Source organism: Cygnus olor, chromosome 1, assembly GCF_009769625.2.
Source record: "Cygnus olor isolate bCygOlo1 chromosome 1, bCygOlo1.pri.v2, whole genome shotgun sequence".
Classification (NCBI taxonomy): domain Eukaryota; kingdom Metazoa; phylum Chordata; class Aves; order Anseriformes; family Anatidae; genus Cygnus; species Cygnus olor.
Genome location: NC_049169.1, coordinates 13,777,702 through 13,804,679, shown reverse-complemented (window position 1 = coordinate 13,804,679; position 26,978 = coordinate 13,777,702). Strand labels below are relative to the sequence as shown.

The 26,978-nt window shown below is 41.3% G+C and overlaps 1 protein-coding gene across 3 annotated transcripts in view; it reads left to right on the top strand.

Annotated features, from left to right (window-relative positions):
• Nucleotides 1–276: 276 nt before the first annotated feature.
• Nucleotides 277–26,978, top strand: part of RELN (reelin) — a 296,590-nt gene continuing 269,888 nt past the window's right edge. For 2 of the 3 annotated variants that reach the window (XM_040544577.1, XM_040544576.1), the window contains exon 1: nt 278–768. In XM_040544577.1, the coding sequence (XP_040400511.1) occupies nt 534–768 (235 nt within the window). In that variant the 5' untranslated portion in view covers nt 278–533. Of the gene's footprint in view, nt 769–26,978 lie in introns of all 3 variants that reach the window. The other variant, XM_040544575.1, reaches the window with a different exon arrangement.

Genomic DNA, 26,978 nt, shown 5'->3' with positions numbered 1-26,978 from the left:
GAGCAGGGGCAGGGACTCAGGTGTTGGGGCGGGGAGGTGGGGCAGGGACCGGGGCCGAGACCCAGGAGCAGGGACCTGGAGCAGACAAAGGGCGGGCGGCAGAGCTCTGCTCGCATCCCGCAGCCCCGCACCCGAGCGGGGAGCGGGAGGCGGAGGAGGAGGACAAAAAAAAAAAAAAGAGGAGGAGGAGGAGAAGGAGGAGGTGGTAGAGGAGGAGGGACCTTCCCCTCCCTCCCACCCCGCCACCGGGGGAAATAAATTATTCCCAGCCCTCTCGCTCCCAGCTCCGTGCCCCGCACCCCGGCAGCGGCAGGCGGGGACGGCGGGGCCAGCGCAGCCTTCGGCGGGCGCGGAGGGGCCGCCCCTGGCCGCGGACAGCCGCGGGGCCACCCCGTCCATCCCACCCCGTCCCGTCCCATCTTATCCCGTGCCGTCCCGTGCCGTCCGTCCCGTGCCGTCCCCGCGGAGCGGCGCGGAGCAGCGCGGTGGCCCCGCCGCGCCCTGGATGCCCGAGCGGCGCCGGCGGCAGCAGCATGGAGCGGCGGCGGGGGGTCCCCGGGGGCTGGCCCTGCCTGCTGCTGGCCGCCCTGGGCACCCTGCTGGCGGCCGGCCGGGCTGCCGCCCCCCCCCGGGCCCGCTTCTCGCCCTTCTTCTTCCTCTGCACCCACCACGGCGAGCTGGAGGGGGACGGCGAGCAGGGCGAGGTGCTCATCGCCCTCCACATCGCCGGCAACCCCGCCGCCTACGTGCCCGGCCACGAGTACCACGGTAGGTGGTGGGGAAGCCCACCCCCCGGGGGGGGGGGGGGTGCGGCGTCCCGGCTGCGGACACGAGTTTGGGGGTAGGATAACAAAAACAAACAAACAAAAAAAGCCAGCTGTCTTTTTGCAAGCAGCCTGGAGTGGGAGAGGAGGGTCCGTGGGGTGTGCGGGGCTGGAAGCGCAAGGAGCAAGGATGCTCCCCCCGGGCAGCCCCGGGTGGGCGAGCAGGGGGCTGCGCCGCTCGCAGCTTTCTCGCCACCTCTCCGTACGGAAAACTTTGTGGCAAAGGGGTATGGTTCAGGGGAGAGTGCTTCGAGGTGCCTCTTCGAGGTGCCTCTTCTTTCCCCCCTGCGCCTGCTTGAGGGTTTGCGGCGCTGCACAATGAGCGCTAACTTGCGGTGAGCATTAAAAAGTCAAAAAAAAAAAAAATTCTATCTGTATTTAAGACGGCTCGCTCAGGAAAAAGATGCCGTGTGCTGGCCCCTGGTTAAGGCTGGAGTTAAGCTTCCGACTTTGACATATTCCAGCCCAGAACTGAAGTCCTAAGTAAATCGCAGGACCTCAGTTACGTGGCCGCTCCGACGGGTTCCTTTTTGTTGTGCACAGAGCACCAACACCAAACCTTCATTTGCACAAGACCTGAAGTTTTTCCCTCTGTATAGCCTTTAACAACGCAGTTCTTCCTAAATCCATGCGAAACTTTGGCTTTTGAAGTACTGGTGCCCTTTTTAACTCTCCGCATACATCAGTTACATCATGCTCTTTTTTGTCTTTGGAGCCCCGCATCTTCCAGCCTGTAACACGCCCTCGGACCACTTCAATTGCATTCAACCTGCTGAGCCTTACTTCTTCTGGGGGGGTTGGGGACTGAAAAAAAAAGGCTAGAATTTCCCTCTTGACAATGCCGAACTCTGGAGGTTTTGCAGCGTGGCTCAAGCACCTGAATAACGCTTTTTGCAGCGGTTTGCAAGCGAGGAGCCCCCTGGGGGTCCGGGGGGGGCGCGGTGCCGCTGCGGGGAGGCTCCCGCTGGGATTGCGGGCGGTGGTGGCGGGGAGCGGGGTTTGGTGGCGAAATGTCCCCGAGGAGCGCCGGCTCCCGCAGGTAGGCGAGGGAGGGTTTCCCACCGCTGGTTTGCATCGGAGCCACCTCCACGGCTCCTTTTTCAGCCGCTCCCGGCTGTCACGGGGTGTCCCGAGCTGTGCGGGAGCTGCTGCTGCTGCTGCTGCTGGTGATGATAAGGATGGTGATGGTGATGGTGATGATGATGATGCCGGGTCGTGCGCGCCCAAAAGAAAGTGCAGGGGCTGAACTTGGCAGCTAACTTGCGCCTACAAGTTGCAGCTGTGCCCCGACGTGAGCCAGCCTCACTCCCTGCTCATAGCTTGAAACGCTATTTATTTTTTTTTTCCCAATTCTGCGCATCGATTAAACACTTAGGTGTGCCAAAGCAAGGCAAGAAGCAGCCCTTGCTTGCTGTGCACGGCGCAGTAAGCATACCCTTCAGCCAAGCGCACTTAGTTAGATATTTTGAAACATCTCGTTTGAATATTTCAAAATGAAAAAATTCTCAGTGTTAAATAAAGCACGAGGAAAAGAAGTTTACGACCTGAAGAAATAATTTGAAGCAATCTGGGCTTTTATGTAGTGCAGTTTAATGATAGTGGCAAGTGCCAGTCCGCACGGCAGCATTTATCATTTAAAAATCAAACTTTAAAGGTAGTCTTGTGCAAACACAGAGGTGGTTTTGAATGCAGTACAGAAGCATAGGGCAAAGGCGGATTTGTAAATGTGCAATACAAATTCACCTGTGCAGAGGGTACATTGAAACACAGTGCTCTGACTCTTTGCAAGGTCCGGGGAGTCTCTGGTTTACTCGCTGCCTCTGCTCCACAGTCCCAGTGGCAGGTGACAGCAGCACCCATGAGCATCAAATTCAAAGATGAGTGAATCAGGTGAAGCCATATGTCAAGGGCTGGAAGAGAAGAAATACCGAAAAACAAACAAACCAAAAAACCACCCACCCACCCAACCAACTGAAAAAAAAGCAGCTAACAACTTTCTGCTAATTTGTTTACAAGCTCCTTTGGGTCCTCAGGGTGGGAGCGAAGCCACCGTGCAGCCAGCAGAGCTGTGACACTGGCTCACATCCATCTGCCCAAGTGTCCCTTGTGTTGCCAGCACCCTGGGAGAGGAAAGGGCTCTGCTGGGGAAGACTGGGCATCAGGCAAGCACCGGGGCTTCTGCAAGGGGCTTCTCCTACATGCTGCATCCAGCATTTTATTTCCCTGTGCCTCTGAACTTCATAATTAAAATTAAGGCAATGATATTTCCTACTTTGCATAGGTAAATCGGATACTTTGGGGTTTAGTGCTTCATCCCTAGCCCTTAAAAATGCTCCCAATTTGGCCCTATTCCTGCAATCAGTAAATATTTAAAAATGTATTGACTGATTGAATAGGAACAGAACTACACCGCACATAAATACGCTCTTTTATATACAGGGTTGATTTGATAAATTGGTAAACAGTTTTATTACCTTTGGCAGACTTTTATTCCTTGAATTAGCTTACATTAAATTTAATTAAGTCCTTGAGCTGGCAGAGCACTTATGCACTTGCTCAAATCCAAACTGACAAAGTGTGCACTTGTTTAACATAGGCACCTGCTCAGCTTCCTTCAAGCCAAGTGTGCTTAAGAGCTGGGCTGCATTGAGGCTTGCTCAGAGATTTGTTGTTAAATAACAGTGCTCCTATTTTCTTTCTCTCCTGGGCTTTCCACAGTAATCTACAGATCAAAATACAAATTCTTCAAGGTAAAAAAAATAAAAAAAAAAAATTGAAATTTTAAAACAAGTACTTTTGGGTTTATTTCCAATCTGTGGTCAATTTTGATAATTCATGTCAATTTGCCTTCAGTGCTGGGAGCGTGTCCTATGATTTGCAGGCAGATAAGCACATTGGAAATGCATAAAAAGAATACAGCCTGACTGAACATTAAATCTTGACTGCCCTTAATCCCAGAAACTTAAAAAATGAATGCTCAGATTTGTAGTATTAAAAAAAAAATAAAAAGGGATCCTTTACACAATATTTTTTCTTATCCCTCAAAAAAAATTGTTTTGCTGTCACTGCAAACAGTGCCCTTTTCCCAAGGTTTCATATTTAGATCTTTTAGGAACAACTTTGAACTGGTTTCCCATGATTGCTGTTAAAACTCATAATTCTACCCTTAAAATAGTTTCCTTTAATGAGACTTGAGTTTCTATTTCACTCTCCATTGTTCCTTTTTTTTTTTTTTTTTTTTTTTTTTTTTTCCCAGAACTGATTAACCTTCAGTCCCCAAATGTTATCAGTTTCCATCAATGACTGTTACTATTCTTAGATATACTTATATTGTCTGGAACCATTGCTTTGATAGGTTGTAAAAAAAATGTTTTCAACTATTTTAAGTGGTAGTCATGCACTCTTTCAGCACTGATAAAAAAGTTGTTCAAAGTCTGGCCAAGTCCACCTTTGTTACTTAGCCACTGTATTTAAATAGAGATTGTGACTTAGTACCTGTTTTTGTTAGGATTACTTACATTTTTGGTACCAGGCTGATCTGGTGGATATTTTTATTGTCGATTCCGATTGTTCAGAGTAATAAAAAATAAAAAGCATGTGTTGGAATCTGAGATGAAGGAGGGGGTAAGAGAAAAAATAACTGGGGAGTAAGAAGTGATACTGCTTGAGGTGTGGAGAAACAGGGTTATAAGAGAGTTGCAGACTTAGTGATGGCATCTTCTCTATCAGTTATGCCAAAGTGTAGAGAGGTTTTTGTGAGAGAGCAGAAGTAAAAAGTGCAGAGAATGTGATGTTAATGATGGTGCATGGGTAGGAGAAGACCAGACTTTTATCCATGTTTTCCAGCCTCATTCTGAGAACTATGTCAGCTTTTTGAATCTTTTGCAGGATATTCTCTCAAAAGCATTTTTCTCATCTACTTATACCCTGCTCAGATATTTGGAAGAATGGAGACAAGCATCATTTTTTTTTGTTTTAAATTGCAGGAACATGTAGAAAGTTTTGCTCATGGGAGTCCAGTTAGCTCCTGGGATTTATTCTGTAACTCTTAAAGGACATTTAAATTAAAAACATGAGGCTGGCAATAAGTAGCAACGGCAAGGGATTTATTAAGAGTGGGGGAGACCCTTGATCTTCAAGACTCTTCTTTCCTGTCAGGTCTTTAGCAGCATCCTGCAGCTACATAAACGTTTCATATCACATTGACATTTTCTTCTGGGGACAGCATTTACACAAAGTCCTCATCCACCAGTGCTCGCAGAGCTTGTCCTGGCTATGCTCCGTTGTGGTTGGGATTTTCTTGCACAAACCAAAGTTCACAAAAGCACAACTGATTTCTGAGTATTTTGGTTTGTTCTTTACATGGTCTGTAGTTTGAGTATATCGTATCTGAGCCTTACTTAATGTGGTTTTGAGTGAATTTTCTTATATCTTTACCTTGGCTAACAGATTATCTCTACTTCTGAAGCTCTTTTTTGGTCTCAGAGTTCGTACGACATATGTTTGCAAATTTTAAAAAGTTCTGCTTTGAAGATCTCTTGACCAGAACTTTGAAAGAAAAAGATAGAAAAGGTCATGGTGTTTTGCTGGGGAAGAAGTTAAACTGTAATGAGTTCAGCTGTCATCGTTCTCATTCCTGGGCCAAATAAGCAGACAGCAGATGGCTCAGCCATAGATATGGTCAAACATGGGATTTATAAAAGGAGGTAGAAAGTCCACAAAGGCTTCCATGAGCCCTTTCTTGCAAATTTGCAAGAGAGATGTAATCTCTGCTTAAATCCTTTCTCCCCCATCAGGGGGTTGCTCCCCCCTGCAAAGGAGCGTTGATTGCCCCAAATAACAGAAATCACGGTCAGCACAGCTTGCCGGGCTGACCCACATTTGGCAGGTGACATCTGACTGTAGGACAGAAACGACATGGTTGTTGTTACTGGTCTGCATGGGGCCAGGTGTGCTCGGCACGTCTGCGTGCGTTAGAAATTGCTCTTCCTCACTGCCTGGGCTGTCCCCACAGCACATCCCCCAGGATGAAAGGACTCCCACAGTGGTGAAAGGGTGCAAAAGTGCTCCCTCAGTGAGGGTATTGCATGTGCTTTCTTCTTTTTGAGTTTAAAGGACGTATTTTTGAACATGTATCAATGGAATTGTTGAAACCTGTCCATGGTAACAGCTTTTAGGTAGATTTTTTTTTTTTTTTAAAGTTACTTTTCTTATAAATAACTAAGAGTTGTAATTTTATTTATGTACATATATATGCATTATACATTTATATTATGTGTAAATATCTAGATATATATCTAGATGTTATGTGTGTGTATATATATATATATATATACATATATATATAAAGATATAAGCCTTCTACTTCAGACCTAGGTTGACCAGTAAACAATTTGTAAGTAGGCTGCTGTGTCACGGTGGCATGTTGTGCATCTCTCTAATGTTTTTGCATTGACTATTCCACCAAAACTGTGTTGGTTCGTCAGTCAGAACACAGGTGAGACTGTAGGCTGTCAACACTTCTAATTTTCCTCATTGTTCTGTTGATCTGGGTTTTTAAAGACCATTGCTTTTGAAATACTCTTGCCCTTTAATAAGTGCAATATTGCAGTATTTGCACATTGAGTGATCGAGGTATGATTTTCCACCTGATAATAGACCTGATGTTACGACTGAGATGTATTCAGATGTAAGCTCTATTAGCTGTGTGTGTCTCATGCCCTACAGCTGTGGTTTAGATTTGCCATGAGTGTTTGCTGCGTGAAGAGGGAAGAAAGTGGCACTGTCTTACTTCTGAGAACAAGGAACCTTTCCGACCAGTCCTTGGTGTGAGAATTTCAATAGTTTCTGATGAAAATTTCAGTCTTTTTAACATGTTTCCTTTCTTTGTGTTAACATTTCCTGCCTTTTCATCCGGCATAAAAGGTGCATAGAGTGCAAATGTGTGTCTGGAATATTTGTGTCATTCCCACTTTTTTTTTTCCCCAGTTGTGACTGGCCATTGGTATAAACATAGTGCACGCTCTTACAATGCAACTTTTACCGTTGACCAAAGTCCAAGAATAGATTGTTTGTGGAAAAGACCTTCCCAAGTTCTTAGGTGATTCCTTCTTGCAAAGCCTGCTGCCTTTTCTGTTCACCCTTCCCTGGGGTCAGACCTGGAAAATGATATCCCTAGGGTGCACCACGAGGTCAGCATGGTGTGGGCTGTGTCGAGGTAATGGCATTACAGAGGTAGAAATCCCTCTGAGTCACTCCCAAGGGACCTTCTCCCAGGTCTCCCCCCACCATGCTCAGATGCCATCCACAGGGGACATTCTGTTTTGGGAGCCTGGTTGATGTATGTGGGATTTATGTGCAGGTAGTAACCTCCATGGAGACACTGGGACCCTCGGCTCCTCTCCCTCCTCCCCTTTGGGACCCTCCATCTTCCTAGGGAATCAAGATGTCCGTGACTTGCCTGGTAGTGTTCCTCCACCAGATGCTGTAGGCAATGCTCTCTGCACTAACATCGGAGCCTGGAAAGCAGGAGGTGTCTGGAAGAGCTGGATGTGAGGGGTCTGCAGAAGTTGCAGGGGAGCAGGTGAGGAACTCATTTGCTTCCAGTGGCTTTTATTGCAAAGCAGAGGCTGTTTTCCTGAGGTCTTTGTAAAGTCCCAATTGCCATCTTCTTCATCCTGGTGGGGACCTGGGAACAAAGCAGGCTGTTCCCAGCTTCTGTCTAGGCACTTTGATATTAATATTGGTTGTGAGAGTTTCACAAGTGTTTCCTCAGGGGGTGAAATCAATGCAGCTTTCCAGTCCATGTTTGTTGTCTGTGAGAGCCCAGCGTGACAGCAAGCAACAAATCCATCTCTCTTCAGGTGCAGGCTTTACCCTGCACTATAAGTTTCAAAAACTTCTGATAGAATATTTATAAGTGAGTTAGCAAGGACACGATTAGCTGGTTCAGGTTGAAAACCAGTTCTCCCGTGTATGTCAACCATGCTCTTGAAGAGGACTAGTTCACGGCAGTGCTGGGTTTGCCGTATGGGTCCTGCCCCTGAGAGCTCTCTCTGCGTGATAAATGCAAGTAATGAGCAGGTGATCAGCCTTTTAACATCCGAAAACAGCAGTACAACCCTCTGCGGCCTCTCCCTGTGTCAGGCCCTGGGATGTGAGAAGTCATTCATCACGTCACCGGGCTTGGCGAGGTCACTGCCACTTGGTTCCACTTTTCCCACTGCTCTCCAGGACAATACAATAGATAGGAAAGAACAAGAAATATAGATAAAATTTATCTTTCTGGCTAGAAAAAGCTGTGGTTTCCAGGCCAGAATAACCTTCCAGTGTTCCTATCTCACAGGGGAAATATGCTGGTAGAGGAAACAAGCCTCCTTCCAGAATTAGACACATTCATCTGGACATGGAGTGAAACAATTATCAATACCACGAACTGCAGAAAGAAACCAAACAGCACCACTGACCCAGACAAAGATCTGAGTCTAACAAAGAGCTGCCCAGCCATGAACTGCAGCAAGCAGACTCGTTTATGGGGTGCCAGGTCTTAAAATTAAAGAGTCACCGCTATCAAGTGCTGTAAAAAACTCTTCCTTGTATGTTTGAAAGAAGGGACTTCTGGTCAAACTCCGAAGATAAACATTTTTGTAGACCAATTGCTCTGACTCTGGCCCCAAAAGACTGTAGCCTTAACATCATTCTGGATGGTACAAAGATCAAAAACCTCTGGCAAATATTTTTATGCTTTCCAATTATTATAGTTGACTTGCTGATGACTGATATCCCATCAGATGGGTTTTCAAGTTGATAGTGTTCTTGTGTGAGACCCAGGAAAATATAATTGGTTTGTCTAGAATTGCTGTGTTTGTAATGAGTAATAAATTCATTTAAAATTTCTTTTTGAGGAGGATGAAAACTGATTACGTAACAGTGTAGAATTTGGTATATGTTGTAGTGGAAAACGGAGGGAAAGTGAAGCATTTGAAATACTTTGTTGACATTTTCAATACAAACTTTTGAATTCTGTTTTGGAAAAGTATCTTAATTGTGAAACTGACTATGAAAAAGAAAAAAAAAAAAGGTTAACCGCATAATCGGAAAATGAAATGAGACTTTTCTGCTTGAACAAAATTCTTTATCCCATTTTTTTGGGTTCATTGAAGATTTTCATATTGACCTAACTGATATTTTAATTTATTTTTTTGTGTGTTAAGCCCCTCAGTACTTCTCCTTTTATGTTAACCCAAGCTGATCTCTTTTTCTTTCTTTTTCTTTTCATTTTGGTCACTGAACCAAAAATCGAACAATTCTACTTCTGACAAGTTGACCATTTAATTTCCGGCCACTGAACAGACCTGATTAAAACAAGTAACCCTCACAACTCCCATTGCATTTGTTCCCAAAATAAATTACAGAATAATAATTTGCTCTTTAAGGCACCGAAGTGCAGCTGGTAGGAATACTGCCATTACCAAGGTAACGAACTCGTGTTTTCTATAATGATACCTGTGGTTGCTATGTGCCTTCTGATGTATACATTGACCACATTTTCCTTTACATCCAGTCATTGTTCAGTTTTTTTCCTCAGCAGAAATTTTTTCCCGAATCCAGTCTTTCAGTAAAAAAGCCTTAGAGGAGATCTATCACTTTGCTTCTTCAGGATGTCTACATTTAGAGGATATTTCTGCTTCCAAACTTGAAAACCTGTTATAGTGTGTCTATAGAATTGACATCTATTTAACTAGATAAATAGGCCTTCATTTCTCTAAAATTATCCTTCTTTTATTTATATATATATATTTTTCCCCCCAAGGAATGACATTTACAGAGCTGCCCGCCTCAAATAGAAGCGAACTGTTCAGAGCAGACATAGAAATTGGCATTGAGAGATGCAGGTTTATCTCATTAAGGGAAATCATCCCCAATGTTCTTCATCACTGTGATTTTCCTTCAGCATGTTGTCAACACGGAGTGAAAATTACAGAATTGTAATGGAGCTGTGATGGTTGCGTAGTTTCCCTCAGCCAGAGGAGATGAAAACATGGGGGCTTGGCCAGGTCCCTCCCCAGCCTCCGGCAGCCCAGATTACTCCAGTAAGCCTCTGTGGACCTTTCTACTCAAAGAGAGGGAAGTTTTGTTTCATCAAGTGGTAGCAGATGTTAGGGAGCTTTCACACCATTCATCACTAAGAGAAAGCCAGTGCTATGGCATCTGGCTGTTTTCTTAGTACAAATAGTTTCTTTTTTTTTTTTTTTTTTTTTTTTTTTAACTCTAAACTTTCTTTGAGCAGAGGTGCTGGTGTGGTATACACTGGTTACTGTTCTTTTGGGTCTTTATCTAAAAACCCAATGTACAACTCCCCCCCAAGTCCCCATTTTCTCAGCTGGTGATATTAGAGTAGAGAGAAAATTCTCCTGGTATATGCAGCAATTTTCTTCTGGGAAAAAAAATACAAAAAAAGCGCCCCAAACAACAACAAAAAAACCCCACACATTGAAAAATTAATTGCAGTACAATATGTCTCCTGATTGGACATCACTGACTGCTAAGAAACACTGCTGGGTACTCGTTAGTGACTTGCACCACATCTATTAACCTTTCATTCCAGATTTACAAAGCTTGCACTTGTTACACTTACCAAGTATTCTCTAGCTGCAAGCAGTCAGAAATAGGGAATATAGATAGATAAATAGATAGATAGATGGATAGATAGGTAGATGATAGATAGATAGATAGATAGATAGATTGACATAGGTTCTCTAGATCATGCTGATTTTTTACAATATACAGTACTCATATAGAAGCTAGTAAGCACAGTATGTCATATCTTTAGACTGGTCAAATCCCTGACAAATGAAAATCAGACATTCTGTCTGACACGCTGGAAAATTTTACAAATCTATTCCACCAAACGAGCACATGGACTGCAGTTTCTGTCTCTGCTGGGGCAGTGCTGCCTCATAGTGAGGCTGACCTAGAGTTTCTGGTGCCAAGAGGTGGGTGCAGAAGGGATGAGCCGGAATGAGGGAGTAGCCAGGGTCCTGAAGGAAACACGTGAGCTCAGTGCACGTGGTGCAGCACAACATGGTGTTTTCACTTGTCCTCATCTAGTCTCTGATTTTATTTCACTACCTGTACCACCCTCAGCCTCCATGACCTGCATGGAAATTTTTCCTTCCCTGCAGTTGTCTATGGTAAATGAAACAGGGACACTCCCAGTCTCCTGGGGAAAATGCATGGCTGTTGGAATAGCAACTCTGGTTTTACCCCATTCCAGGAAAGTTAGTTTGGTCCCCTTGATGCTGAAAATTAATATAATTTAAAGTTTTCAGCTAACTCTGTGAAGCAAAGCATAAAAACAATCATTTATTGAGTCTGCCCCAAGAAGCCTAGACAAGGTAGTGGAATTAGAAGAAAGCCTGGATTAAGGAAAGGGTGTTGACATATTTCAGAGACATTGCAGGGAATAAGATTGGACATAGCTCCAGAAGGAAATATTTCTAATGCAAATCTCAGATTAAATACAAGTTCCTTTTGTCCTGGAGTGGTGTAGCTCATATCCTGTCTGTCTGGATAAAGAGGACTTCACTAACATAGGTAAGATATCTACAGATCGAGTGAAAAGGGACCGGGCCCCTGCTTTAAAGATGCACAACATGCAGATTTTAGTGAGGTTTGATTCTTCTCCTCTTCTCTCTCTTTTGGAAAAAGCTGAGCTCATTGCTCACAGAACATAGCTGGATTGACAACTTCCAGCTATTGACTCTCCCCCCAGACTGCTAGACAGATGTATCAGTAAGAAACCTGGTCAAAAGATCTGGATTAAGTTCCAGATGTACACCACTCATCTCTTCTGCTGAATTTAACATGTGTTTATGGTGTTCATCATGCAAAGTAGTTGTAATGAATGTAAATCAGAGGGGAATCATCTTTTTTGTGCCATTTTTTCTTTTTTCTTCTTTTTTTTTTTTTCCCCCTAATGTCAAGAGCACTGTACTTTACTATAAAAAGAGATCAGTGCCTTTGTAATTAGCTAGACCAGAATGTGATGGCCTTTTTACTTTTGGGTGTAACTTGCTGTTACCTTCTATAGGTATTTACAGCCAGGGCAAAGTAAGAATGAATGATAAAACCACATCAAGGAACACATTCCTGTGTTCCTCCTGAACAATATGGAAATTATTACATACGATGAAAGTATAACAGCAGGATAATAAGCTGCTTGACCTTTCTTTTAGTTACACATTTAAGAGCATATTCCACAATACCTTTTGTTACATATCTGGATGCTCTGTTACTTCTTCAGTCTTTCTGTTGCAGGCAATCTGATCGCTGCTGGGATAAATAGTTATGCATGTTGGGTGACTAAAGATTTAATGTTCTCTTCAGAATAGGAAGAAAAGGCAAACAAGGAAATATATGTGAGTGGGGTGGCAGATACTTAAAAATATATTTCGGGATCCTGGGTATTTAGTAGCTATTTATTATGCTGACTGACTGTGTGACGGCAAGGCCTACCGTAATTCCTATCATATGCCAAAAGACAGCCCAACTGCCTGGTGTCTGGAAAATCCCCCTTCAGTATCTCCCAGGAAGAGCCTATTCCTGTGGCTTAGTTCTGGCTTAGTTTTTGTATTGGTGAGGGAGCCTTTTATGTGTCACTTAACTGTTAATATCTTGTGGGGTAATTAGGAATGGCTGGGAGAACTCCCAATTCCACTTACAGAAAAAAAGATCCCTGTAATATGCCTAACTATAAACTTCCTTAAAGGAAATGAAGCTCATTTTTACTTTCCAAGAACACAATGCTGTTGAAGGATGCAGACATAATTTAAGTTTCTGTGACTTTTTCAGGACCTTTTGTTGAATTTGTAGCCTGCAAAATCCTGTGTCATCCAAAAATCTACAAGACATGGAGGAAGAAAGGCATTTCTCAAAATTAAAGCAGGATTTTTACATGCTAACTATAAATATCTTGCAACTGTACGATTTGCTTTTAAATAAAATAAAGCTGCTTGCTGTCTCTGCAAAAATGAATTGGGGAAAGCGATTTATCTAGGGTAATTCAGTTAGATGAATGGAGAGATATGTCCATCACCACTAACGTGGTGGTTATTCCTTCTAAATATAAACTTACAATATTACATATTAGAGGCTTGATTATACCGTTAAGAAGATTAGAACATTTAACCAGAAACTAAAGGCTTATGGGCCCTAAACATAAAACCAAAGGGAGAGGTTTTATATACAGCAATATCACATTATTCACTACCTCTGAACAAGGTATTTTCCCCATGAAAATACCTGTAAGGAGTAATCAATGCATGCTGTCTCTGGGGATAGATGAGGTGCTTGAAATCTAATCTCTTTCCAAGTGGTAATTTAAACGTATGCAGGTATTAATTTTAGCATATTTGGGTGTGTTTGTTGGAGCAGGCATAATGATTAGATACAATCATGTCCACAAGGGCAGTTTTGTGGATTATCCATTTTCTATAAAATATTTGGACCATCTTTTAATTGTGGAAAATGTAGCACATCTATTAAAAAATGTGACAGAAGGGAAAAAATGGCTGATGATGCGTCTGTGATATTTCTGTGAATCAGATCTATGAATTTAAAATATTTAACATATATTAAAGATTTCAGTGTCTTTTAATATTGTGCTTGACTTACACAGTGCCGTCTCTAAGGACGTAGTAGCTGAATCTTTTGATGGTATTGAATTTATGACATTGAATTTAAGACTTTTGTGCTCATGTCATGAAGCTTGTTAGGTAGTGTTTAACATGTCTCCTTTTTCATTTCTGTTTTTTTTTTTTTTTTAAATTCTTGTTCTTTATATCCCATTCGTTCTCCTCAGTGAAAGATTTATAGTGAAGATGGGGGAAAACTTGATCTTTTTCCAGTTATCCTCCTGATAGATAGCACTCCTTGATTTCCTTTTATGCACCTCTCACATTAGATATTCTGCACCTTAATCACAATGCCATCTTACTTACTCGATCTTTTAAGAGCAAAATCATTATGATTATAAATTAACTTAGAAATATTGTCAGATATTCCTCCTCAGGGCTTGTCTTTGTTTCCTACTCAAGTCTTGCTCCCTGGACAAGCCCTGGATGGAGGAAAAAAAGCCCTTTAATTGAATCCAGTGAGGGATGCTGGACTGAAATGTTTGAAATGGCTGGTCTGTCCCAGCAGGAGCTGGTGTTAACTAACCCTCAGCCCTGTTCCCTGCATGGGCTAGACATGGTCTGACTCTTCCAGCTTGCAGCCATGCCAATGGTGCCCCATACCACTCAGGCTTCAAAATTGCTGTGTGAGTCAAAGTTAAATGCTTACAGTTAGGAGGGCAAATCAAGAAGATATGGATGCCCGGGGATTTGGGGTGCTGAGTTTTCTGCCCAATGTTTTCTCAGGACACTGTGCAGAGGAGTGCTGGCTGTCCCCAAGCTCAGTTGGCCATCGGTAGCATGTCCACCACTGGTGCTTCCACTGGTGCTGTTTGCTGCCCAGGCTGACAGCGGCTCTGGGAGAGGAAGTTGGTTCTTACCTGGGTTAAGACGCTCTGAAATTGCCTCCCAGCTTCCCCCAAAAGCTTACTGGTGCTCATTGGCCCTTCCCAGGGCTGTTTATGCTTTTTGCTCTACCCATCTAAATTCTTCAAACCTGCATCCTCTAAAATATACTAAAGAAATTAACCTTGCTAGCTTGCACACATCTTCAAAAGCTGCTATATTTAAGACACCTAAACTTCCCTTCATTCGTGTGATTAGGTCCACTGCATTATAATGTCCATAATATTAAAATGTCTATGTATGTTCTTATTGCTTCTGCCGCTTTACTGCTGTTTCCATTGGCATAGGAAGACATTGTAGCAAGATCTATATGCTAAATAAATGTTCTTCACATTTCTGTGGTGTGGTTGCATTTTCTGCATGCTTATGCTTGAAAATAAATGTATTTTCCCCTGAAGCAAATTTAGGTGAACGAGCTCTTTTCGAAGGCATTCCAATTACACTTCTGGTTCTCCTCCCTTTTGAATGTATTGGTTAATTTCAATCAAACCTGACATAGAGTTACAGGTTGCGAAGACAGTAAATATCTGAAAGCTTGATGGAAATGGTTAGGTAGTGACCATCAGAAGTCAGTGGCTTTTAAGCCAAAGGCTGATCTAGTGGTGGGGTGTGCTCTGCAACAATGCATTTAAAAATTAGATGATTTATTTCTATATTTTCACTTGTCCTTCATGGGAATTATAAGAATTTTAATGTAGCACAGAAAATCCTTTGAGATCTTCAAATTAGAAAAGTTCTGTTGAAGAAGAAAGTGCCTTTTTTTTTTTTACACACAAAACAGTTTGTGACTATAATTGATGATATGCATATGAATCCCTTGAGTTAAATAAAGTGAATCATGTAAACAAAGTAGTTTGTCTTGCTCATATGCATTGTCACAATAAAAAGAATAAAACACGTATGTAAAGTAATTCATTTGCATTAGTTTCACACACACACAAACAAAGAAACACCTGAGTGGCAATATTTAAATTTTGTATATCATCCTGGGATCACTTTACACTTAATTTAGTTTTTGTATGAAATTTGCATTTGGGTCATATTCTCTGCTGGTACAAATGGGACTGTGACTCCAGTGGGCGAAATGTCATCAAAGTGGTCCTTGGCCTTGAGACAAGTCTTTATGACATCAAGCAAACTTGGGGTAAGGGAGTGTTTTTAGGCAAAAGCAGTGATACCACAGAAGCACTCTGGCTTAAGTAATGTTTAATACTTTCAAGTCCAATGCTGATCAAGACACCACTTACCAATTTCTCTTCCTGCAATCTGCCTGCCCTCTGCCAACCACTGGTGTGTGATTAATTGACTGACACGAAGTCTGTTATTTACATTGCAGATATATTGTAAGTAGACTCCAGGTGAAGCTCACAGCATGCTGCATATTTACCACCATATGTTCAGGAGGTTGTGAACAGAAAAAAAGTAAGTCTAAAGCCAGAGGAGGTATTAGAGGACACAATAGAAAAGCTAATTATAAAAGCCTTCAAAAGCAGTCCCTGCTTCACCATTTGATGTCCCAGTACGTAATTACAGAGAACTAGGAAATAGGGAAGATAATAAAAGGAAGATAATAAAGGGAAGATATAAAAAACAGGGCATGGTAGTTTGTGACAGAAGAAAGCAGAGCTCCTAACCCATTTCTCCTTTAGCTGTTGGAGGGAAGGGAAGGCTGTGAGAGGAAGGAGGGGGCAGACGTCCTGGACAGTGCAGGGGAGGTGCGAGCTCGGGGAGCAGGCAAACTTTGTTGGTGCATTTTTGCTGGTGCAAACTGGCATTTGGCCCTCCTGCAGAGGCTCTGCACCAGGTTGGATGGCCAGAAAGGGAGCTCTGAATGTGGCAGCCATATCACCCCTATGGACAAACAATAATTTTTTCCCTTCAACCAAGGACAGCATGGGATGAAGTCACCCCACAGCATGCCACCCTTATTTTAAATCCCACTGTGGGCTGCCTGTGCAAGTGTAAACCCTCTCTCTGCACCTGTATTATGCCACACTAGCCCACACTAACATATATTTTTTCCTTGCTTTTTATACCGCTTCTGAGCTAGGCACCCTCTCTGAGGATCACAGCATGTCTTCTGTTGTTTTGTACAGTGGTCAATGAGAGAAATTTAGTGTTACAATTTTAGATAAAACAGAAGAAAAATACATAACTAAAACTTAGCTTCAAACCTAAAAGTATGTTAAATCAGTATTTTTTAGAAAAATAGAGTCAGTCTATGATTCCATTAGCTATATGTGCAGCAGAGTTGTTGGGATGTGGGGCAGGCAGACTGTGGCCCTGGAAATGCCAGCTCACATTTCCCTGCAGTGCCTGGAGCGATGAAGTCTTTGTGTGTGCCTCAAAGGGCCTTCTCCAACACACGGCTCAATTATTTGGACAGTAAGCTGATTAGAGGATTTGAAACCAATCAGCCAAAAATGGTTGATGCAAACCTCCGGATGACATGTCAATGAGGGTTGAGTGCAAAGAGGAGATACATTTCAAACAACAGTTTTATAAAAGTATTTAAGAATGTCTTCAGAAGGTGTTTCGGAGCAAACGGGTGAGCAAATTGCTCTTTAATATACCTTTGCTTCCACTCAGGCTGGTGCTGGGGGCTCACGTGGGTGCAGAATGGGGCTCAGGTGCTCACACACCATCCAGCCTACCTCCCCTGGGGAGCTGGGAAAGGTCTTAAGTCGAGAAGGGAAAGCAGGAAAAGAGGGATATGGTGGTTCAAAGAGAAAAGGTATGTTCTTGGAAAAAGTACCAAGAAAATTAGATGCTTAGTGTCTACTCACCTACTCCTCATTTTCCTTTAAAGAACACCTCAAAATTCTCAACTGAAAAAAAAAGAATCCCAAATTCCCTGTTCAAAACTGACTTCTTTGCAAATTTCATTCTTTTAGTGGATTTTCACTTGGACTTTGTGATAGTTATTGAAACAAATATGGGTTTTACTGAGGCATCTTGGGTCAATGAGGATGACAGGAACAGAAATCCACAGAACTCAAATCATAAAAATTCCAGAAAAAAATTTGTTGTATTTTGCTGTGAGTTGTTATGGGATGATTATGTATATATTTGTCCATGGTACAGGGACAAGCTAATATTAATGGCATAAATGTACATTTCCATACATTTATAATTACATTCTGGATGGCAAATTTTCATTGATGAAATAACCTTGCATCAAATTTATCAAACATTGCTAAAATTAATATACACAGTACTATATTAACTATCACCCATTAAACTTCAAAGGCCTTTTCCTATTGTTATTAAAAAAAATAAAATAAAAATAAAGACTTGTTAGAGAAAGAGCATGCAATGGCAAAGAATATCAGGAGGCTCCCTGTGAGGAGGGGAGGCACCTGCTTGGAAGCACAGCCTCTGCCTGCTGTTCCACACCTCTGTCACCTCTGGACTGCTGGAAATAGCAAACATAGGATGAGGACTTTGTGGGTGTGTTTAATATAGTTAAATACTGAAAGCTAGCACTGGGATTTCTGATTGGGTTGGGGAGGTAGAGAGCTTCTTTGCATAGCATTTGCATAATTTTAGATGCTCACTGTGTGTGCTGATGCCACATTTGGGGGTTTCTAGCACAGACAAGTGCAGATGAAGTGAATGGGATTCCTGACGCTCAAAATCATTGAAAAATCAGATTCTAAAAGTTTCTAGGTGAAGAATCAGAAATGTACACCCCTGAAGTTAGCAAACAGTTTACAAAATGTGGTCCCTGGTTTCTCACACCTTTGCATTCAGCAAAAGAGTTTGTATGAGACCTCTTCTTGTGTAAAGCCATTTCTAACTACCGTTGTATTTTGGTCTGACAATGATTATTGAGTGCACCTTAAACTCAGCTTCCATAAGACATACTGTCATCAGTAATGACAGTAGTTCTTCATTCACCTCAAAGAGATTTTCCTCTGTCTCAGATGCTTCATAAGGACACAGAGTCTATTTCACAAAGGCAAGTTTAGTGCAGAAAGAGGTGCAATATCATGAAATTCAGGTGCCTTAGGAACATTACAAAGTCAAGCAGAAGAAAACTACCTCTCCTTAAGCCTGTAGAGACTTCATTGCAAATACAAAACGAAAACAGCACACAGTATACCACCATTTCAAGGTTGAAGAAATTAAGCCAAAGCCAGTGAAACAAACCCTATGTAGTAAGACATGCTACAGTGCTCATTCCTGCACCCAGAAATTGTGCCTGTTGTGGCAGAACTTAAATATAAACAGTAAATAAAATAGATTCTCAAAAGCTTTATTTCACTAAGTAAATCTCTGTGCTTTTCTTTCAACTGCACTGCAATCTGTGAGGTGCCTCCGAATCTGCCTTGTAGGATGGAGGTTTTATAGGAATGGGATATGACCTAGAACTCGATGAACAAGAAAACAGAAAAGCATCTCAAGGTAGGAAAGGGGCACAAGTCTTCTGCCATAGTACCGGGTGCTTACTCTTCCTCTTCAGATCATGAGCTGAGAAGGGATTTCATCCAGTGATGGGTACAGTACCAGCAATGTCTGATCTGACACAGCTGGCAGTGTGAATCTGGGAGGGAGTCCCCAGAGGGTCTTGTTTTCTTTATATCCACATACAGCCAGGAACCTTCTGTTTACATGAAAAAGCTTTTTTGAGTTTTCTTCTGAGAGACCTCCCCTGCTGCTTGGAGTTCTTCCTCCCATCTGAAGGAGGATAAAAGCAGATTAATAGCATGTGAATCTCATAGAATTTCCTTAAATGCTTCTGTCCTAAAGTGGGATGAAAATCAGATGACATTTACATCAGAATAATTCCTGTGCTCCGGAGAAGTGTCAACGTACATTCAAGACCTGCATGGGTCTTACCTGCTCCAGGTGCCCTCTTGCAACACAAGGTGCTTTCCCACAGCTGCTTTTTCTTTTATCCCTGTCCCTCTCTCCTTGAGGAGATAAATGAGTTTTGCCTGCTTCTAATCACAGTATTATTCTTATTACTTTGAAAGTATAGTCCATGCTTGCCTTGATAGTTTCATGTATGATTGTCGCAACTGCACGGGATAGTGAGTTCTTAAGTGGTTATGTCAAGGTGAAAAAAAATGATTTTATTATGTCTTAGGTTTTGGGTTGTTACAGTGAAGCCCCTTCACTTTCCAAAAGCACTGCTTACACTAAGAGGAGATCTCTTCTAACATCTCAGTTACTGGCGTGCCCTGCACACACTGGACTGGAGGAATTCTTTTAAGGTTTCTGTTGACAATAAATTGATGTATTTTATCACGATGTGAAACATGGTAAAAAATGAAACTTGCCAGCCCCTTTTGTGAGGCCATCTGTATTTCCAAATATATATATTTATATATATATATGCATACAAAAATAGATAAAAGAAGCTACTAATTATACAAAGGGTTGTCCTTTACTAACAGAAAGAAAAATCACTTCCATCTCAGAAATTTTGAGCTTGGTTCCACGTGGCTTTCTATCTTGAACTGGGATTATTTCTCATCTATTATGGTGCAAGCTGTGAACAGTGCTTTTCCTGCAGATGGAACACGGATGTGGATTCTCTGGTGTCTACTGATGTGGCTGTGTCAGTCTTCTCCACCTGGAGATTGAATGGGTCCTCATGTCTGTCCCACGCCAGTGATTTTTGAGAGGATTAATGGAAACACAGTAGTTTTTAGATGTTTACCCTTTTGTCATATTTAGTTGAAATCAGCTAATGGGATGAATCAGGGAAATATCTATACTACGTAATTTGTTAGGCTGCTTTCTGTATGGAAGCCAGATGTGTCCAGCATGGGGTGTTCCTTGTTTATCTGCCTTCTCTTAAATGAGAGGGAGCTGAGTATGCATACAAAAAAAGTCATGTTCAGATTTAAAAGGAAACTACAATCATAGAATCATTTAGGTTGGAAAAGACATCTCAGATCAAGTCCAACCATCAACATAGTACCTCCATGTCTACCACTAAACCAAGCACCACATCTATGTGTCTTTGAATGAGGATATAAGATAAAGGTGGGTAAAAAAATACAGCAGATTTCAAACGTGAATCTGTTCTGATGGGACATACAGAAAGGTAAGTTAGGACAAGGAAACAGGGAGAAAATCATGTGATCCACAAACTACCTCCAAGCCAATAGAGAAAGAAAGAAAGAAAGAAAGAAAGAAAGAAAGAAAGAAAGAAAGGAAGGAAGGAAGGAAGGAAGGAAGGAAGGAAGGAAGACATAGAAAGATGCTAAGGACCTTAATGAAAGTCTGTGTACAAAAGTGTAACTTTTACACTTCTGTGATACAGGTGCATCTCACAAGAGGACACTGACGTAGTTTGCCAATATTACTAAGAGTTCAGTTGGTTGGTAAGAGAAAATAGAAGAGCAAGGTCATTCTATCAAAATTGTCATGAAAACTTGCCAGCTCAGAGAGAAAATCTACCCTCCCTGTCCTTTGCCATGATGACTTATGTTAATGAAAAAACTAATAATACTTTACTCAGCTGTCAAATGGCCTCGGGCAAGTGGCTGAAAAGAGTTTTACAGCCACTCTAAGGCGGGTGAGGAATACAGGAGAACAGCTTTTTCATAAGAAGTAAGACTGTGATCATCAGGAGAGAGAGAGACAGGGAGGGAGAGACAGGGAGAGCAAAAGGATGACAACTTGGCCACACAGAATGTCTGTATGTATTTAAATGTGTTCTCTGAGGTGCCTGGGTTGACTGTATTGTGATGGATATACTCAGTAATAAAAAAATGTGGTTATAATAATTGTCCTTCATAGAATAGAGAGTGAGCTACCTGTTATTTTAAGACTCATTCAGGCCATTTTTAGGACATTTTTTTGCATTTTGGAGAATCATTTTCTGAGCACTTTTATCAGAGTGAAAATAATTCCACACCATCTGAAATATTTTTTCCATCAACATATATATGAAACTTTTAAAGTGTGTTTTAGTTCTAGCAATATAATGAAAAACATTAACTTGTCTGATTTTAAAGGCATTTCATCCTTAGAAGTAGCTCAACTGGTAAACCAGTTGACTGCAGGTGCTTACATTTGCTAATCAGATGGATAATTATTATACACTGGTAAAAGAAAGACAGCTGCAATTGCTATAGAAGACTGTGAGGAGTTTTTTAGCATAACAATGAACAGCAGCACCTGCCTTTCCAATATGCTTTACAATTATGCTACTGGTATTATTCCCTTGACCCCCCTTGGCACAGAAGGATCTAGGCAGCACTCTAGCTTTAGCTGAGAAGAGTTTCATTTCAAATAGCCCTTCGAGTTTGCTTATAACTTTCCAATAACCTTACCTTTTTGATCAATGTTTTTTAAAGGTTTGCTTTCATTAAAATATTTTGCAGATGTTTGGCAGACTCGTGCATGTCTGTTTTTTAATTACTGGTTCTTGTGAAAAAGATTATCACTTGCTGAAAGAAAACCAGGTTCCAAATCAGTATTTTCAGCCTGATTGTTTTTCGGCTCACTCCTGAATGTGTGTAATTCAGATTGCCCATAGGGACCTGCAGGTTTCCTCCCTTTTGTGACTAGATCTGCGATAAGTTTGAAGGAATTTGGTTTGCAAGAAAGAAGCTTAGTTATGTGTAAATCACTCGAATGACAAAGGTGTGTCGTTGTGCTACATGTGTGGTATTTATTTCCATATTAACTGATAAATGTGCATGTCACTAATTTCCCATTCTCCCTTAATTTAACTTCTCTCAGTCCCTACTTTAGAATATCATCTAGGTAAATTGAACTGGCCAAGGAAGGCTGCTTGTGCTGCCCCCCACATGGCAGGTGTAAATCAACACTCGTCAATGCAAATTGCTAAGGAAATGTGTAATTGTGGAAGCTGTGCTTTCCTTGCCTTTGCATCTACTTCCAGTAGCCATTAACAATTCTTCAGGCCTTCAAGGGGAAAGCACACTGAACCTGCTATGATATCCAGAGTACTTACCTGTGTTAAGAGGAAGGAAGCCTTGAAAATGACTTCTTTTTAGCATTTTGTACTTCACAGAAAAGCTGCTTTTCCATACTTCCCCTCTACTGCTTGTCAGTGTGGTGTAACCAGCTGCAATATTATTTCTTACGTATAATTATTGGTTTGAAAAGCGAATCCTGATTGCTCACAAAGAACTATCTGCTTCTTCTTGCTGAAAGATAAGACCACTGGGCTGGAACAATTGTATGAGTGGTCTTAGAGTTTTTCCACACTAGCATTTTCTATGTCTGCTGTTTCACTTTTGCAGCTACAGTTCCCATCTTTTTTATCTGTAGCTTTTCAGGATAGTTTCCAAATGGCCAGACTGCTGTCTTAAGTGCACAGAAATTGTAGCAGCTACAATTCCCCTGAGGTCCTGAGCCTTAAAAGAGTGCTTAGCCACTCCTTGCCATTCTCTTGCTACCTTTGTGTTTTTGCCCGTGGAGGCATAAGACCATTGCTCACAACAAGCAATTGCTTACTGGTCTTGAAGAGCTACATCTCAATGCACTTCATTTTTAATACATTTGGCTTTTATTGCTGCAGGAGGGTTGTTTGTTTGTTTTGCCATTATTAAATCTGACCTGGCTATTAGATGGTGCCCTTTCTTAACTGGATGAATATTTTTCTCAAATTCCTCTCAGTTCCAATCAAATCCTTTGTTTTCCCCACATTTCAAGGGTACAAGGTTATCTCCCCAGCATTGTCAGCAACATATGCAGCAAATTAAAGGGTCTCTTTGGTTCGCTTTCCAGCCTTTTTCTTGTGTCTGATGAAAAAATATAGTGACGTTAGAGCCAGTATCCATTGTTCTTTCATTTGTAGTCCACTTTACATACTGAAAAACTTCCTTTTTCTGATACTGATTTGAAAGTTCAAGTTCACCTGTGTAGACACAAGTTTTGTTCCCTAATAGTTTAGGTTTTGACCCCATGCTTTTGCTCTATACACCAAGAAAATAATTTTCTTCAGGCTCTCTCTAATACAAAATAACTCTTTCTTCCCCTCTCCTCCCGTTGCTGGGCTATGCCTGACACACTCAGACTAGTGCCTTCTCCAGGGCTTATGTGGGGGCCTTGTACCACATGTAGATGTGAATACCACTGTCCAAAAGAAGTTGTACCTAGATGAAATAAAATGATATTCATATCTAGAGATATTTTTTTCCCTAAAAATAACAAACACTCCTGTGGGTTCTAGAAGCTTTTGGATGTTTTTCTGCTTATCTTTACACCCTTTATACATGATTTTTAATCAATTCAAGTTGGTCTGTGCCCATGGGAAACCCTCTAAAAATTATTCCATCACTCATATGGAACACACTGAGTTTTCCATGCTGGGGCAGCTACATATGTGGTCAGGGAAGAAAAATGTGTTGGATGTTTGCTGTTGGAGAAATCTCACGGTTGATCCAGTTCAACATCTAGGTGGCTGGTGTTCCTGTGGTTTGTAACCCTATAATCTATTTCTCAAAGTGATTTCATATCTCTTTGGGTATAGGTCAGAGTTTCTCTTTCTCTCCATGTTACAAGTTAGTCCAAAGTGATATGAAAATGAGCATATATTGCTAACCTAAGCTATACACTTTTTGATGTCCTCCTGCAATTTCTGCATAACTTCAACAGTTTTTTTTTTTCCTTTCTCTTTTATCTAGGGATTTTCTAATGAATTTTTACTTTATTAATTGAAAACAGAGAATCTCAGAAATATGTTTATAATCAAAACATGGATCTTATTAACAGAATCAGCATCTTATATATCTCAGCCTTTTCTAAAGAGGATCTTCATTTCCACATTTTCAATTTAAATGTTTCTAAGCGCTTTATTTTTAAAACTACTGGTGAATAGCTAGAACAATTCTTTTATTGTTTTTAAAATTACCATTATTGCTAGAAATGCAGACAGATATCATTGTGTTTGCTTTTTACAGTGAGGGAATTTGTGGACAGATAAATATCTATATATATTTTTGCTTACCACAGCTGGTGTTTTGGAGAAGATTTACTATACTAACACACTAACAATACTCTGCAATATCTAAAATGCCTTTAGCATGCCATTTATACTCATCTGAGTGATTTTATGAAAGTATAATATTAGTAAGCCTTCATGAGTAATCCATCATGCCTAGGAGACTTAATCAGATTTCAGATGTACTTACCCCTGGCTTAATAATTGTTATTTTCATTATTACTGTCCTTATTCCTGTTTCATATGTGGTGAAAATGTTGAGAATTTCAGTTGCATTTCAATATATTATAACCATGGTTCTCCACAAAACGCAGCCCAGCACAAACCTTACAACCACAATTCAGATGTTATGTGTGGTAAAAGCTCTTGTTATTCCTTTTAAAGGACTGTACAAAAGTTTAATATTTCTGGAGGACTGTTGAGGTAGTGGCATTAAATATTAAAAGTTTTAAATGTGCAGAACTGATTAATTCAGAATATATCAGAGCTGCTCATAAATGTTTAATATCTGCATTTTGCCTGATTGGATATAATTTAAGCTATGTGGTTCTTCCAGAACTGCAGGACCAAGTACTCATCTTTTATTTCTAGGAAGGGTTTAAACATCGTTCCTTTTATTACAGGTTAATATTAATGCCTGGACCTTCAGCTGTTATTGTTCATTCTTTCATAAAACTTACTTCAGAACTAATCAATTCAAGTCTTAGCATAGTTGTCAAAGGTCTTTTTAAGAGTACCTTTTGCAAAAAAAATACTCTCAAGTTGAAATTTTTACAAACTCAGGAGACTGAAAGTTGAAATTTTGTCTTTCCAAGATATATGTATGTCCATAGAAATACAGAAGTATTTTGAGGAAGGAGTGGGACTAGGCCAGTCCTGGAGTTAGGCTCAGGTTTAACTTGTACCAGCTTGGAGCTGTGTTATTTCACAATGAACAAATTAAACTAAAAAGTTCAAGAACAAGTGTTAGTATCTTTGGGGAAGGTAGGATAGACCCGACAGGCCTGTTGCTATGTGGCTGATGAACCCCAAATAGATTCCGAAAAATAGCTGTAGTGGTAAGAAAGCCAGACAAATGACTGTGGAGAAAGTCTCTTTTTTTAAGACTTTGAAAAAGTTCAGAACTTTCTAAAAAGTTGTTCTTCATGAAGTCTGCATATGCCTCTAGTTTTTGGTAGATTAGAAAAGCTCTCCTACTGTGTTCTGCAAAACTCATACTTGAGAACAATCTGTGATCACAAACAAAACAGGTTTACCATGTCCAGAGACCAGGGAAATGTATCCAAAGTGCAGTATTGCCAGCTGGTGGGGCTGAAAGACTCATCAATCAGGTTGGGCTTCACTTTATAAAGCTGTAAATTGTTTACTACTTAGTTTCTGTAGAAGTTTCCACCTGGCTGGTTTGTTCTTTGGCAGAATGAACAGCAGTGGGAGTCAGCAGGGGGATGCACAGAAGATGCTCCCCTCTTGCTGGTCCTGGGTTTGGGCATCCTTGTCCTTCGTGGCCTACAAGTGTCTGGTGTTGTTAACTGCTTCCAAATGCTTTGCTCTCTGTTGGCAGTGCTCTGCACTGTCCAACTCCATGTGCCCACCCAGAGACTTCTCTTCTGTAATGCAACAGCTCAGCCAGCCTCATGAGTTTTTCCGTGGTGTATAGAATGTAAAGATGTGAAGGCAATAGATCTATTCAAAGTTAGCTCTAAGCCAGATCTCACCCTGCTCCTACCTCTCGCCAATGTCCATACTGTTTATCTTCCAATTCTCTTTGCCAGTGCTGTTAAAACTCATAGCAAACAAATTAGTAAATTTTATACAGAAAAACTCTTGGCTACATGTTTTGTTTGTTTGTTTGTTTGTTTGTTGGTGTGTGTGTGTTTTTATTCTTTTTTATTTTATTTTATTCTTCCTTCCAAAGCTCCTTTCTGCAGCAATGTTCTTCCTAGAAACGCTTCCTCCACTGGGACTGGTGCAATGAGGAAGGAGGGATGGAGCTCACCACTTAGCTATTTGTTCTGCCATAGCAAGGCAAGGCCCTGCCAGGGCAGTGCCCCACCAGGCTGGAAGAAAAGCAAAAACCCGTAGGAGGGTCTGTGCCAATGTGTACAAGATCTTTCAGCACTCAACAGGAAGCATGTTTAGCATACAGCGTTAGCAGTGCTCCATACCATTTCATTTTCTTGCTTAACATGCTTTAAATGATCTTCATTGCATTTAGTGCTTTATCCTGCTCTCTCTGAAGTTAATGGCTAAAGCTCCGTTGTCTGTAATGAGGCCCAGCTGTCTGAGAATGCCTCGAGTATAATAACAGGCTAGCTGAGCAATTTGCTGTAGTCCAAGGTAGAAATCTTGCTTTGATGAAGGTTTTTTTTTTTTTTTTTCTTCTTCTTTTAATAGTGCCTCTCTCCTGCACAGTGCATAGTTCTGGTTGCTGCAAAAAGCAAACTTGAAGCTTAATAAAGAAGAGAACGAGCTCAAAAAATGCTACAGGTTGGTAGGCTAGTCTGCATCCATAAACACCAAGATTCTTAGCTTGAATTACATCCATGGAATTTTTTGCTGTCTTACTTTCTGAAGCAGTTAGATGGAATGTAGCTTTGTAGCATGTATTTCTCTTTTCCACTGGAGAACTGTATGGGACTG